We start from the raw sequence: 14,109 nt of genomic DNA on the forward strand, positions 1-14,109 counted from the left end.
AACTTGGGACTTGGATTGGTGTCTGAGGTGCAGGCGTGTCTCGTGGAACAGCCCTCAGCCTGTGGGGTCTGCGCTGCCTCTGGGTAGCGAGAGGAGTTTTTCCTCTTCACCAGCCGTGACTTTAGCACAGCCTTTCTGTGTGCTGCCTCTCATGTCTGGCTGCAGACGCAGCTGAGTTCCTTTGGTGAGGCAGGGAGCTGGGCTGCTCTCCTGGGTGATGGCCACCCTGCTCCCCTGGTCAAGCTCCCAGCCCCACATCTGCTTTAGGCAGGGTGCACCTGGATTCGCCCACCTCCCCCACAGCTGCTTTAGGCACAGTACACCTGAATTCGCCCACCTCACAGGTCCTCAGTTACCCTGAGGTGGGACTCGAGTGTGTCAGTGTAACCGTTTCAGAATGAACAGCAGCACCTCGTGTGGCCAACACCTCTGCTCGTCCTTATGTGAGACAGAACTCACTCAGGTGGGCCTAAGGCCAGGACTGGAAATTGAGGGAGAAGTTAAAATCCTCCAAGAAGTTACCGAGTCCGTTGTACTGCTTGCTGCATGACAGGCCAGTAAGTCGAAAGATGAGTTGTTGGGGCAAGGTATATCAGCTTTATCTGGAAAGCCAGCAGACCAGGAGTACAGTGGACTAGTGTCCCAAAGAACCCAGTTAGAATTCAGGCTTCTTTTGTACTAAAAGGGGAGGGGTATGGTTAGTTGTTGCGAACTTCTTGGAATCCTTTGTTCTCAAAGCTGTCCACGTAGGTCTGGTCACTTTCTATAAACCTCCAACAAGATAAATGTTATGCTCTGTTTTGCAACTTTTTATCTCTGTGTGAATGGAAAAGTGATAAACCTTTAAAGGTCAGAACTTTGAGAATGGGCTATCCTGTGTATTTCAGGCTATAGGCAACATTCTTTTAGTGATTAACTTGTAGCAAAAGCAATAGAATACAAAGGTTAAAGCAAAAGAAACAATCCAATATGGAGTCAGATTTGTTTTTCCCTATTACAAAGTTTCCCTTAAAAAGATTCAAGCAAAGTGTTTCAGTGTGAAACACCCAGTCTTCCCCTGGAGGACCACGCAAGACATTGCAACTGGCTCATCCTTCTGCCTGACATTTTCAGCACATGCTCAAATAGATTTTGAGCATCCAAGAATCATGTGGGATCTGAGGTGCTGGGGTCAGCTCGGGCCGCCTCTGGGCATGGGTTCAGGGGCATGTGGTTTGGTCGTGACCCTAAGGGAATACGTCAGTTGGGGTGTTTGGAGAAGCTCAGACCTCAGCGTGGGTCTCGCTGTCCCAAATGATCCATTTTCGTTTAAAGTGGGGGTGAGAAATAGAGGACATCTTCCCTTCCCCATTTTCCTGAATCTCAGTCACCTTTGACAGCAGAACTGAACTTAAGTGAAAGAACTCTGTGCTCTGTCCAGGGCAAGCTGCTCTCACTGGCCTCCCTCTTGCCCCGTTCCAGAACATTCACGTACAGCTAGGTGCCTGCTCAGCACACCTGAAAGCTCCTGTGTGATGGTGGGTTGCTGACATTGCAGAGCATGAGCTCCCCTCCCCACCCAGCACAGGTGCAGGCACAGGGAATAGTCAGGAAGGGCCTTGGACGGGGACAAGGCCCCACGCAGGAGCTCTGGGACTTTATCCTGAAGGCGAGCAGAGGTGTTTCAGGGCAACCTGGTTTCTTCACAATGTAGCTTCTCCTTAGAGCGAGGGTCTCAGGTCTCTGGTCAGGGCCTTCGGAGGCCAACAACCAAATTGGGGTGGGGGGGTCACTTCTGGGTGAAAGGAATGCAAGGAAACCAGAGAAACCAGGATGGGCTCAGAGTTGAACTGGGTGTCGGGCATCAGGCAGGAGGAAGGGGCCCCAGTCAGGGCCTGTGTGGACATGGCTTCTTCTCTGACTTCTGTGAGTCTTCTGGGTCCTTCTACAAATCCAGAAATCAAACAAGGAAGGAAGGGATGACCTGAGCCACCACCACAAGTTCAAGTTCACTTATCATAAGATTAGGCACAAAAATCAGAATAATACTCAGATCTAAAGAACGTTTTGGTGCAGTTTTTTTGTTTGGTTTTTTGGTTTTTTTTTTTTTGGCTGTGTTGGGTCTTCATTGCTGCGTGTGGGCTTTCTCTAGTTGTGGCGAGCGGGGGCTACTTTTCATTGTGGTGCACGGACTTCTCATTGCGGTGGCGTCTCTTATGGAGCACGGGCTCTAGGAACATGGGCTTCGGTAGTTGTGGCATGCAGGCCCTAAGCGCGTGGGCTTCAGTAGTTGCATCACATGGGCTCTAGGGTGTGTGGGCTTCAGTGGTTGTGGTGTGTGGGCTCAGTAGCTGTGGCTCGCGGGCTCTAGAGTACAGGCTCAGTAGTCATGGCACACGGGCTTAGTTGCTCTGTGGCATATGGGATCTTCCTGGACCATGGATTGAACCCATGTCCCCTGCATTGGCAGGCAGATTCTTAACCACTGCACCACCAGGGAAGTACCTTGGTACAGTTTTCATGCTTATGTTTGACCTGAGAGTACAGGCCCTGAGCTCTGCAGGCAGAGCCATCCTCGTGCAGTTTCCCCAGAAGGTGGCTCATGGGAGTCAGGATTTTTACATGCGAGGGAGAGGAAAAAAACTGTTCCCTCTATCCATTTAGGTTTAGTGTCTGGGGTCCCGCAAATTAAACTGACCAAAGGCAAATTAACTGGAGAAAATATTTATTACTTATGCATTTGGAGGCTAGACTGGGGGCTTATCTACCCTTTTAACAAAGAGCGATAAATTGTGGAGAAGTGACAAGACAAAAGGGGTTTCTGCTTACAGGGAACTAAATTTGGGAAGGTAAAGATATGGGGGAAATAAGGGAAGATGAGGGTTATTTTAGTGAGTTTGTTGTGAGACTCAGTCTCCTGCAGTCCTTTGGGTGATTAGCGTTCTCAGGTGGTTAAGCTGTTCCCTTCCGCTTGGGAGGGAAGGGATCGCCTTTATGAAGGGGAATTTATAGGCTGTCTCCAGGCAGAAAGGGGGAGGGCAGAGAATAGCCTTCCAGGAAATCATCTGCCTCAGGTGTTGGACTTTCCACGACTTTCCCGGCTCTGGAGATGCAGCCCTGCCTGGGAGGCTCTGTTTGGGGTTCACCATTGTGGGTTCAGGGAGCTCTCACCTGCCTTCACACGGACCAGCCAGGAGCACAGAGATCCACATCAGGTGTAGGAACTTAGAATCCAAGAAAACTGATGCAGAGGCAGCAGATTTGAAAGCCTTTCTGTTTCATGGACTTCGGTCCTCGGCCTTTTCTCCCCCCCTTTTATTTATTTGTTTGTTTATTTATTTTTGGCTGTGTTGGGTCTTTGTTGTGGTGCACGGGCTTCTCACTATGGTGGCTTTTCTTGTTGAGGAGCACAGGCTCTAGGCGCGCAGGCTTCTAGAGCCGCAGGCTCAGTAGTTGTGGCGCACAGGCTTAGTTGCTCCACGGCATGTGGGATCTTCCTGGACCAGAGCTTGAACCCGTGTCCCCTGCATTGGCAGGCATATTCTCAACCACTACGCCACCAGGGAAGCCTCTCTGTGTGTTTTTAATCAGCTGCTCTTTCTTCCAACAGCCAGTGCTTTTTCTGTTGCAGGCAAAGCGGAGAGATTCACCTGCTGAAGGCAGCCAGAAGGCCAGCGAGCAGGACAGTAAGCAGGTACTACCCGTGGCGAGATTTGACATTCTCTTTGCAACTAGACCACTGCCTGTGTAGCCCGTCACTTACCCCTGACTCACGCCATGACCTGGTTAACATCCATTTGTAAAACAGCTACATTCTTATATTCTTCTTAAAGTCATCTGTTCCATGTGTCCTTTGTTTTAATGTTTTAAAAAGTGTGCTGTACCTTGGAAACAACAGAACCAAAACCTCTTAAAGTTTTCCCCACGGGGAAATAAGAGGTGCCCTTCATGGCCCTTCTGTGTGAGTGTCCCCGGGGCAGCCGTGACAAAGTTCCACAGACCGAGGCTTAAACAACACGCAGTGATTCCGTCCGGAGCCTGAAGTCGGAGACGAGGGTGTCAGCAAGGTTGGTTCCTTCTGGGGACCTCCGTTCTCAGCCTGCAGGCGCCGTCTTCCCTGTGTCTGTGTCTGTCTCCAGTGGTCCCTTTTCCATCAGAACATCAGTGCTATTGATCAGGACCCACCCTATCAACCTCATCTTAACTTGATTCCCTCGGTAAAGACCCTGACTCTAAGCAGGTCCCTTTCAGAGGTGCTGGGGGTCAGGACCCCAACATCTGAGTTCTGGGGGCACAGTTGAGCCTACGGCAGCGTCCAGGGTGAGGCTGGCTTGGTCTCCCTCTCTCGGGTCACAATCTGGAGTTGTTTTCACCTCTGAGGGAACTAGTGATCAGGAACTAGTGATCAACGCATTCTTTCTCCTCCAAGGGAGGCTACATGGGGGCTTCCCGCCATGCCCCCCCCGCCCCGTCCCTGCCCCCAGGCTTCTGCTGAGTCAGGCCCTTTCTCTCTGTTCTGTGCGACATAGCTTCCTGTATGCTTGGTAAACCAAGTTGTTTGAGAAACAGGTTTTTTTCTCTGGACACAAGGATGCTTGTTTTCCTATCACTGTAAAAAGGCAGAGGGAGCTTTACACGCTCTGGAAGGCCTGGGCTTGGCGGGATGCACCACGAGCACTCACTGTCTCTGGCCGCTTGTCACCTGTCTCTGCTCTGCGCTTTATTTTAAATTCCCAAGTGGACAGGCCCTCACAGTTCCTTTTCTTCTGGTTTTCTTAGTGCCCTGAGGGCACCTCCTGGGGGATTTTTCAGAGCAAGATGTTCAGCCACTTTTTTTCCATTAGAAGCTTCTGAAGCACATTTTTGAAATCAGCGGGGTGGTTGAAAGTAAAAATACAATCCAGTTATCATGTCATTCTTTTTTTTAAAGAGATTGAAATCGAGAAGTTGTTCATTAAGAATCTGAAACATGAAATGTTAACAGTAGTGTAGCCAACAAGGGTATGTGGCCACAGTCTCAGGGCTGAGGAGGAAGGGCCTGGAAAGGAGTGGGGCTCACGGCGGGGGGAGCCCAAGAGGGCTGGGAGGTTCCCGGTGTGCGAGCTGCCCTCCCCCTTGGGCGCTGTGAGTAGACTGGCCAAGTTCATCCACCAGCCAGCACTCACCTGCACCCAGAGATCCCCTCCATCCTGTCCTAAAGCCAGGCCCGGTTGGAAAGCCAGAGGGCCCCTAGCCCAGGTTAGCTGGTGCCAGCATTTCCCCTGGGACCCCTGAGGTTCCCACTCTGAAGGGTCAGCTGGAATGCCCAGTGGACGCCGTGACTGTGAGGCCAGCCTGGTGGCTCTCTTGGGTGAATGGTGCTCAGCTGCTGCTCCGGGGACCCCTTCCCTGCATGTAGGCGCCGTCTGCTCTGGCTGGAGGAGAATGCTGGCCACCTGTCCCTGGGACCTCCCATCTCCTCTGAGGGGGCCGCAGGACCCCGTGTCCCTGGGCCTCAGCAGCAGCTCTTGTTTCTGGGGCTTCGATCATTGGGTCAGAGTGGGGAGCACAGGGCGTGTGGTGTTTTCCTTGATAAACTGAGGTGGTTCAGTTAGCTAGTTAGCCTGGCCCACTCCCCAGTGTCCGTCTTCCTTCCCAGGGGGCCCCTTCCTTAGACACCCCCTGCTTGCCGGGCGGCAGTTGGTAGTTCCTGCCGAGGAAAGCAGCTCCATGCTGTGGCTGCCCATCGCTGCAGAGGCCAGGCTCCGAGACCATGGAGACAGTGTCCACGGTGCACAGACCCCAGCCCTCCAGGACTCACTCTGTCCCACCCTGAGAGGCAGCCAGTGGTGTCACCCTGTGAGAGCAGTGCAATTGGGGGACTCAGTTCTCAGTGAACAGGCGGGCTTTCCAAGTTGTCAGTCTGATGAGTCCCCAGGTCACCCCAAGCTTCCCCTAGCACAGTAGTGTGTCTCTGCTACTCAAAAACAGGCAGATGGGAAAGCTTCCTAACTTTGGGATTGGCAACAATTTCATGGATGTGACACCAAAAGCACAGGCAACAGAAGAGAAAATAGATAAATGAGACTTCATTGAAATTAAAAACTTTTGTGCATCAAAGGACACTGTCAACAGAGTGAAAAGACAGCTCATGGAATGGGAAAAATATCTGCAAATTATTTATCTGATAAGGGGTTAATATTCAGAACATAAAAAGAACTCCTACAACTCAACATCAACAAAACAAGTAACCTGATTAACAAATGGGCAAAGGACTTGAGTAGACATTTCTCCAAAGAAGATACACAAATAGCCCACAAGCACATGAAAAGATGCTCAATACCAGTGGTCTTTAGGAACATGCAAACCAAAACCACCATGAGGTACCACTTCATGCCCATTAGGGGACAGCTGCTATTTAAAAAGCAAAACAAAGAATAACAGGTGTTGACAATGATGTAGAGAAATTGAAGCTTTTTTGCATTGCTGGTAAGAATGTAAAATGGTGCAGCCTCTGTGGAAGACAGTATGGTGTTTCCTTGAAAAATTAAAAATAGAATTACCTTATGATCCAGCAAGCCCATTTCTGGGTATATACCCAAATGAATTGCAAGCAGTGTCTCGAAGAGGTATTTGTACACCCATTTTCACAGCAGCATTATTCATGAAGCCAGAAGGTGTGAGCAACCCAAGTGCCCATTGGCGGATGAATAGATGAGCATAATGTGGTCCATCCATACAGTGGAATATTATTCAGCCATAAAAAGGAAGGAAATCCCATCACATGCTACAACATGGATCAACCCTGAAGACTGTGTTAGCTCAGGCTGCCATAACAAAACACTAGACTGGCTGGCTAACATACCAGAAATTTATTTTCTCACAGTTCTGGAGGCTGGACATCCAAGATCAAAGTGTAGGCAGGTGTGGTGCAGACGGCTGGCGTCTTGCTGTGTGCCTGCACATCCTTTCCTCTGTGCCTGTGAATCCCTGGAGTCCCTCTTATAAGGACACCAGACCTATGGAATCAGAACCCCCTCTTATGACCTCATTTAACCTGTCACCTTAAAGGCCCTATCTCTAGATACAGTCACATTGGAGGTTAGGGCTTGAACACTTGGATTTTGGGGGGACACATTCAGTCCACAGCAAAGACATTATACTCAGTGAAATAAGCTGGACACAAAGGACAAATCCTGGGACTTCCCTGGCGGTCCAGTGGTTAAGACTCCTCACTTCCACTGCAGGGGGTGAGGGTTCGATCCCTGGTTGGGGAACCAAGATTCTACATGCTGCGAGGAGCAGCCATACAGTGGGATGCCCCCCACCCCATACAGTGGGATCCTGTATGATCCCACTTATATGAGGTCCCTGCAGCTGTCAAATTCATAGAGACAGAGAATGGAAGGGTGGGTGTCAGGGGCTCGGGGAGGGTTAGTGTTTAATAGGACAGAGTTTCAGTCTGGGAAGATGAGAAAGTTCTGGAGATGATGGTAGTGATGACTGCACAGCTCTCAATGTATTTAATGCTGCTGGATTGTACGCTTAACAGTGGTAAGATGGTCAGTGCTATGTTATGTGTATTTTACCACGAAAAAAGAGAAACTGCAGACAAAGCTGGCGTAAAGAGGGGCACGCCCCCCCCCCATTTTGCTGTGTCACATCTGGCTCTCCTGGTGACAGAGACCCCACTCTCCACCCATCCTGGTATATCTGTAACCACCGTAGGTGGCCTCAGGGAAAGGACCAACCAGGATGTTGTAATCGATTTTCAGGACAAAGTGTCACCTGATGTCTTCAAGGGGGCACATGCTCCTGCAGTATGAATTTTTTGGGTGGGTGAAGTCACAGCAGCTCCCAGCCAGGCTCCATGTGTGGTGTTTAACATGGGGTGTCTGCAGTGCCATGGGTAGGTTCCTGCCATTCCTGCCTCGCCCGGGGATGGGGCAGTGCCTGCGGCAGGAGAGAGGAGGAAGGCCTGTGGTCACACCTCCCACATGATGGAAAGCCGGGTTGTGGATGGGCAGGTGGGCCCACCTCTGAGCTGAAGTCCAGGGAGAGCTGGGGGACGTTGCTCTCCAGACTTCTGTATATTGAGTTACTATTTTAAAGTTTTAGTCTCAAGCATACAATGGCGATCAGTTCCAGGGTCTCTGCAGTCATGGAGTTATGGGTTGTCACCTGGGGCCTCTCTTGAGCAAAGCCAGTTGCTGGGGGTAGACCGTGAACTCCAAGGAGGCCTCAGGGCTGGGAACACTTGCTCGGAGAAGCTATTCTGTGCCAGATTGGTCTCTTACATACTGTTCAGTGACTTTCCTTTTTATTATGAGAATTTCACTAGGAACCCCACCTCCTGCACTTGGTCTAATGGCACCCCTTCCCTCCCCCCACCATGGTTAACTTTTCCTATATTATTTTGAGGCAAAACACAGACGACGTACCATTTTACTTTAGTATAGCTTCTGACTCCTGATTTCCTAGCAACCTGAGTGTGCACCCAGACAATGACTGTGTACAGTGTGGAAAGCCCTGAGGTCTGACTTCGTAGGTCTGTGCTGGTTCATTTTTATCACATCCTTTTCTGTGTACAGTGCCCTCCACGTTGCTGGCTATTCATCCAAAATTGTGCCAATTCTTTTAATCTATCAAATAAAGATAATATGAATTGCCCCAGTCTTTTTCTTTTGTTGGGTAACTAGGTCATAGGATTTTTTTTTAAAATAAATTTATTTTATTTATTTATTTATTTTTGGCTGCTGTGGGTCTTCGTTGTTGCACGCGGGCTTTCTCTAGTTGCGGTGAGCAGAGGCTACTCTTTGTTGTGGTGTGCAGGCTTCTCATTGCAGTGGCTTCTCTTGTTGTGGAGCACGGGCTCTAGGCACGCGGCTTTAGTAGTTGTGGCACGTGGGCTCTAGAGCTCAGGCTCAGTAGTTGTGGCGCACGGGCTTAGTTGCTCCCTGGCATGTGGGATCTTCCCGGACCAGGGCTCAAACCCGTGTTCCCTGCATTGGCAGGCAGATTCTTAACCACTGCGCAACCAGGGAAGCCCCTCACAGGATTATTTTATCAACGTCTTCAGAAGCAGTGCTGGCTGTCTGCTCACGTCTGTGGTGGGTTGCTTTTAGGCTGCCGCATCTGCTTGTGAACGTCCTTCTCTGAATCATTATTATCATGATTCTTATTATCATCATTAGATGGAACACTCCCTGGATACACTTGTTCCCGTCCCTGGGTGATCGACAGCTCATGATTCTGCTGTCACAGTTATTGTAACTAACCAGATGTTTAAAGCCCCTCTAGAATCTCTGGAAAAGTAGTCGACTTTCTTTGTTTTGTTTTGGGGATAAAAGTGGGCCAGCCCATCCATCTCGATTCTGTCATTCTCTGTCACTGTGCTGCCATCACATTGCTGTCCCCGAGCAGGGCGCTAGCTCATCTTGTTATGTCTTTGCACAGAGCCACCTGGCGGTGTTGGCGGTGGGTCACCCCCTCGCTCCCAGCGTGAGTTCCAGCCTCGCATCCAGCCTGGCATCCAGCACTGGCTCAGGCGGCTCCTCGCCCACCGCTCTGCCCACTGTCTCGGCTCGTGCCCACCCTCTTGACCCCACTGGCAGTGCCGTCGAGGCGGTCCCAGGTAAGTCCGGGGCTCTGCTCCCATCTCCCCGATGCCTCTTTGCACTTCCCTTGACGCCTTCCAGTGTGCATGGTGTATGCTCATGCTCAGTTTGTAGAAGAGTGTTTTCGGTCACCTGCCACTTTGGCTGTGTTGCCCGTGGTCTAGGAAATGCCTGCCTTGCTGGGGGCCTTGGGCTGCAGAGGGGATGAGGAGCCCTCAGGCGGGGCAGCTGGACGGGCCCCACAGGGCAAGGCAGGGCGGGCATTGCCACCCAGCCTGAGACCACCAAGAACAGGAGGCTTCAGAGAAATGCAATGGGGGTTGTGAGGGGTGGTGAGGACACCTGAAGATGGGGGACGGTGACAAGAGTGAGGAGCGGGGATGAAGTCACAAGGCATGGGCACGGCTACCGGCTGCAGAGGGGTCCTTGGCCGCTGGGAGTCCTTGAGGGTTTGTGGACTAATGACTGGTGTGATTGGACCCGGGGGACCTGTCTGGCAGCTGGATGGAGGCGCAGAGCCCAGGTTGGGGCTGTCGTGAAAGCTAAGGGAAGAGTGGAGCTGGCGGGCGAGACGGTGCCTGCCAGGGCCATACAGGTCACCTGGCCCTCTCAGGCCACATATGGGTGCACCTGGCTACACCAATAATGCTAGCCAGTTTGGGGAAGTAACGGAATCCTCAGAACTGCCCTCTGGTCCCAGGTGGAGGGCCTTAGCTGGCCTTTCTGCTGTTAGGACCCAGGACCCAGAGTGCACACCCCACCCGCTTTGGAGCTAACAGGTGGATTGTTTTTCCATGTAGTTTCATTCAGGTTGTATCCTTACTAATGCACTGCATGCATAGAAGGGGTAAACTCTGAAATAAACAGATGCTGGTTCCAGATTTTCTGTGTTTAATGGATTCAGTGGAATCATTTCAGGGCCACTGGGCAGGTTCCTTTCTTTTGCCTTCCACTTCATATGAACAGGTGGGGAACCTCCGGAGTTCATTGCCGGGTGGCTGGCAAAGGGTGGAAAGACTAGATCGACTGTGGAGGGACCTCCGGGCTGTGGGCAGCTGACTCTAAGTGACCTCCGAGGCCAGGGTCACGGCCTGTTCCTCCTGACCCGCATAGCGTTGGGTTGGGCGTGTTTTACCTAAGTGGGGCCCGTCCTGAGCCGCGGCAAGTGGGCAGGGTAGGAGCAACCGGCCGGCGGCAGGGCTCAGGACTTGCCGCGGAGACGCCACTTTAACCTGAACAAAGCAGCCCGGCCCGGCGATGGTTTTCGCACAACCTGGGTCCGGGGTCCCGGCACGCCGCCTCGCAGCGCCGGGAGGGGCAGGTGCTGGTAGAGGAGGTGGCACGCCCCGCCGGGGGCCCATACACCGGGCCTTGGAGACGCGGGGATCAGAGGACAGGGAGCCGCGGAGCCCGAACACTCTCACCAGCCCGCACAGCGCCAGCCAGGGGCGACGGGGCGGGGCCAGGGGCGGGGCAGCCTAAGGCTTGCGTCACCTGGGTGGGGCGGAGTATGTCGGGGGCGGGGCATCCCGAGGCTTGCGTCACCGGGGCGGGGAAAGTCGGGGGCGGGGCGATATAGCATTTGCGTCACCAGGGGCGGGGCCGGCGCGGGCCGTGTTTGAATCGGCGGCGGCGGCGGCGGCAGCATCGCTGGGCGCCGGATGCCGGGACGGTGAGTCAGCATCATCAGTCCCGCGCTGTCAGGGTGCGGGTCGTCGTTACCCGGAGCTGCAGATAGAGCGGTGCGCCAACTTCCTGTGCTAGGTGCGCCTTCCTCCGCCCCAGGTGCGCCTTCCCTTCTCCCTAGGTGGGCCAAATCCGCTCCCATGTGAGGTGCGTCTCCCCCTCCTCCCCTCCCCCCGATCTTTCGCCTCCCCTCCCGGTGCTCCTCTTACCGGTCTGCGGTACCCGCGCCCCGGGCGAGGTGTGACAGCCAGGGGTTGGTACCAAGATCTTCGGGGTTGCGGAATGAGGCGAATACAAACATCCCCCCTTTAGGAACCTGCTCTGCAGAGGCGCCCGCTGCTTCCCTGCGTGGGCGCCAGCCGCGGGCTTCTCCAGGGAAGCCTGCATCGCCTAGCGGAGGTGGGTGTCTCGCTCCCCGATGAGGACGGGGTTCCTGCCTTGTCCTGCTGCGAATCGAATCGCCACCTGCACCGTTGGAAACTCAGACCAGCAGTGAGCGTGTTTGCCAGGTGTTTCTCCATCTTCTAGTTAGGGGAAGGACAGCCCGCCAGGGGGCATCCTGCCCCCTCCCCCTGGGTGCAGTGGAGCACCCCCACGTCAGGGGTTCCTGATTCTGACCTCTAATTCGAGCACTGACTGTGTGCATTGTTCCCGTGTGTCCCATGGTCCTGGGGACCTGGGCACCTCTTGAATGTGCTATGTCACGTCGGGAACCGAGCTTTGCCACGGCCATTACTCAGCAGCTTTCAGCTAATTGCTCGTTAACATCTGGGCGGTTACTGGTACTTTGGCAAGGCGGGCTCCGGGTCACATGGCACAGTTTACCTAACTGGGTTCACATAGCTTTTGAGTGTTAAGTCAATTCTTCCTTTAAGAGAACATCTCAGAAGACCTGGGTCTGATCTCAGGGAACAGTGGGGTGTGTAATAGGATAAGAAACATAGTGCTGGTGAAAAAGTGGGCCAGGACACCTCCTCGGAGCGCCAGTGACCGCCGCCACCCCCCCAACCCCCACCTCCGCAACACAGGCTGTGGTTTGTCAGGTGAGAGTTGGTCCCTGTTGTGCCCTGCCCACACCTGAGTGGGGCAGGGCAACAGGGGTGCCCCTTTATGCTGAGTCATTGGGTGGGGGTGGGGCAGTGGGATGAGATAAATCACTTCAAGATGAGAAAAGACTCCTGCACTCAGTTTATTTCCATCCATCCGTCCATCCCTTCCTTCATTTTATGTGCCTTTGTTATTCAAAAAATGTTTCTGGAACTCTGCAGCTTTGAGGCAGACCACCCCTAACCTGATCCCACCACTCCAGGTGCGAAGGGCTAAGTCCATGTTGTCAGGTCCTCCTGACCTGCATGTCCAGGACAGGAGCTCAGGACCCCAGGCAGAGCAGATGTGCCAGGCCAGCACAGGGAGCGTGGGTGGTGGTGGCAGGTCAGGAGTGCAGTGAGCGGGTCAAGGTGCTTGCTGTCAGTGGGTGAGTCTGCACATCGGCCAGCAGTGGTCCAGGCCTGGGCTGGACCGCACAGTCCAGGTGACATGCAGGGATGGAGCAGGGGGTGATTCTGAGAAGGGTTTTGGAGGCTGGGCAGGAGTTTTCTCAGGACTAATGGGGCTAATGGAAGCTGTGGCAGGCTGTAGCCCACAGCAGTGTCATGGCTTAAAGACAAAGGAGGAGCCATTGCTGGGGTGGGGAGGGGCAAGGTGGGAAAGGGTCCTGCTGGGGAAGTGTGGAGTGGCTCGCCGAGGGGTACATCCTTTCTGGGAGGCAGGACTCAGGACATGAAGGGGTTGGCATCACAGAAAGGTTACTCCTGGGACAGAGCAGGTCGGGGTGAGGGGGCAGCCTGCAGAGATGGCTAGAGCTGGGAGCCCTAACTGGTGTGGGTCAGGGGATGAGGAGTTGAGGGCTCTGCTGGGCTTCTGCTTAGCATGTGGGCCCAGGTGCACCAGCTCAAAGGAGACACCTGTGTGCGGTTTGATAAGGAGCCAGTGCTGCAGTGGGGCCACTCCTGCTAGGAGGAGGCAGTGTGGCCGTGCTGGGGGACGGCTGGGGCGTCTGCAGGTGAGCACTGCAGAAGTCACCTGTGTCCGGGTGTAGACCAGGCACAGGTGGGGCTGCCGGGCTCCCATGGAGGGTGGGAGGGCCAGGAGGTGGCCCCAGGCAGGGGAGGGAAGAGGGACAGGGCCGCCTTTGACCGGAGGGGTTTGGGAGTACAGGGCTAGAAGGAAAGGCTGGGGTGACAGTTTAAAGAGTGAGCCGGAAACTGGGGACAGCAAGAAGGAGGGGATCACCCGACTAGGGGAGGATTTGGGTGAGGGGCTGTGGGGCCTGTGGTCATGTCCTGGGGAGCAGGTGGGAGCCAGAGGCTGTACCCTCTGTGCAGAGTTCACATTAACAGGAGACAGGTCTGTCTGTGGAGGGGTCCTGACAGGTCTGGGCCCCTAGGTCTGCAGGAGGCACCACAGCATGGCCTGGGGAGGACAGGTCGGTGTGTGTGTGGGGGGTGTTTCCAGGTGGTCTCGATTGTTGTGAGTTAAATTATGTGCTCCCTAAAAGATATGCCTCCGCCCTAAACTCCCTGTCCCTGTACCTGGGAATGTGACCTTATTTAGAAACAAGTCTTTGCAGGGAATTCCTTGGTGGTCCAGTGGTTAGGACTCCACGCTTTCACTGCCACGGGCCTGGGTTCAATCCCTGTTTGGGGAACTAAGATCCTGCAAGCTGTGCAGTGCTGCCAAAAAAAAGAAACAAGTCTCTGCAGATGTAATTAAGGTAAAATGAGGCCATTAGGATGGGCCCTAATTTGATATGACCAGTGTCCTTATAAGAAGGAAATTTGGACACAAA

At 53.5% G+C, this 14,109-nt stretch overlaps 1 protein-coding gene across 13 annotated transcripts in view; it reads left to right on the forward strand.

Annotated features, from left to right (window-relative positions):
• Positions 1 to 14,109, forward strand: part of UNKL (unk like zinc finger) — a 45,936-nt gene that overhangs the window by 23,691 nt on the left and 8,136 nt on the right. For 7 of the 13 annotated variants that reach the window (XM_067012791.1, XM_059038474.2, XM_059038475.2 and 4 more), the window contains 2 exons: positions 3,611 to 3,673; positions 9,415 to 9,592. In XM_067012791.1, coding sequence (XP_066868892.1) covers positions 3,611 to 3,673; positions 9,415 to 9,592 — 241 coding nt within the window. Of the gene's footprint in view, positions 1 to 3,610; positions 3,674 to 9,414; positions 9,593 to 11,166; positions 11,409 to 11,573; positions 12,305 to 14,109 lie in introns of those variants that run through there. The other 6 variants (XM_067012794.1, XM_067012795.1, XM_067012793.1 and 3 more) reach the window with 6 other exon arrangements.

The sequence above is a fragment of the Kogia breviceps genome, chromosome 14, assembly GCF_026419965.1.
Source record: "Kogia breviceps isolate mKogBre1 chromosome 14, mKogBre1 haplotype 1, whole genome shotgun sequence".
Taxonomy (NCBI): Eukaryota; Metazoa; Chordata; class Mammalia; order Artiodactyla; family Physeteridae; genus Kogia; species Kogia breviceps.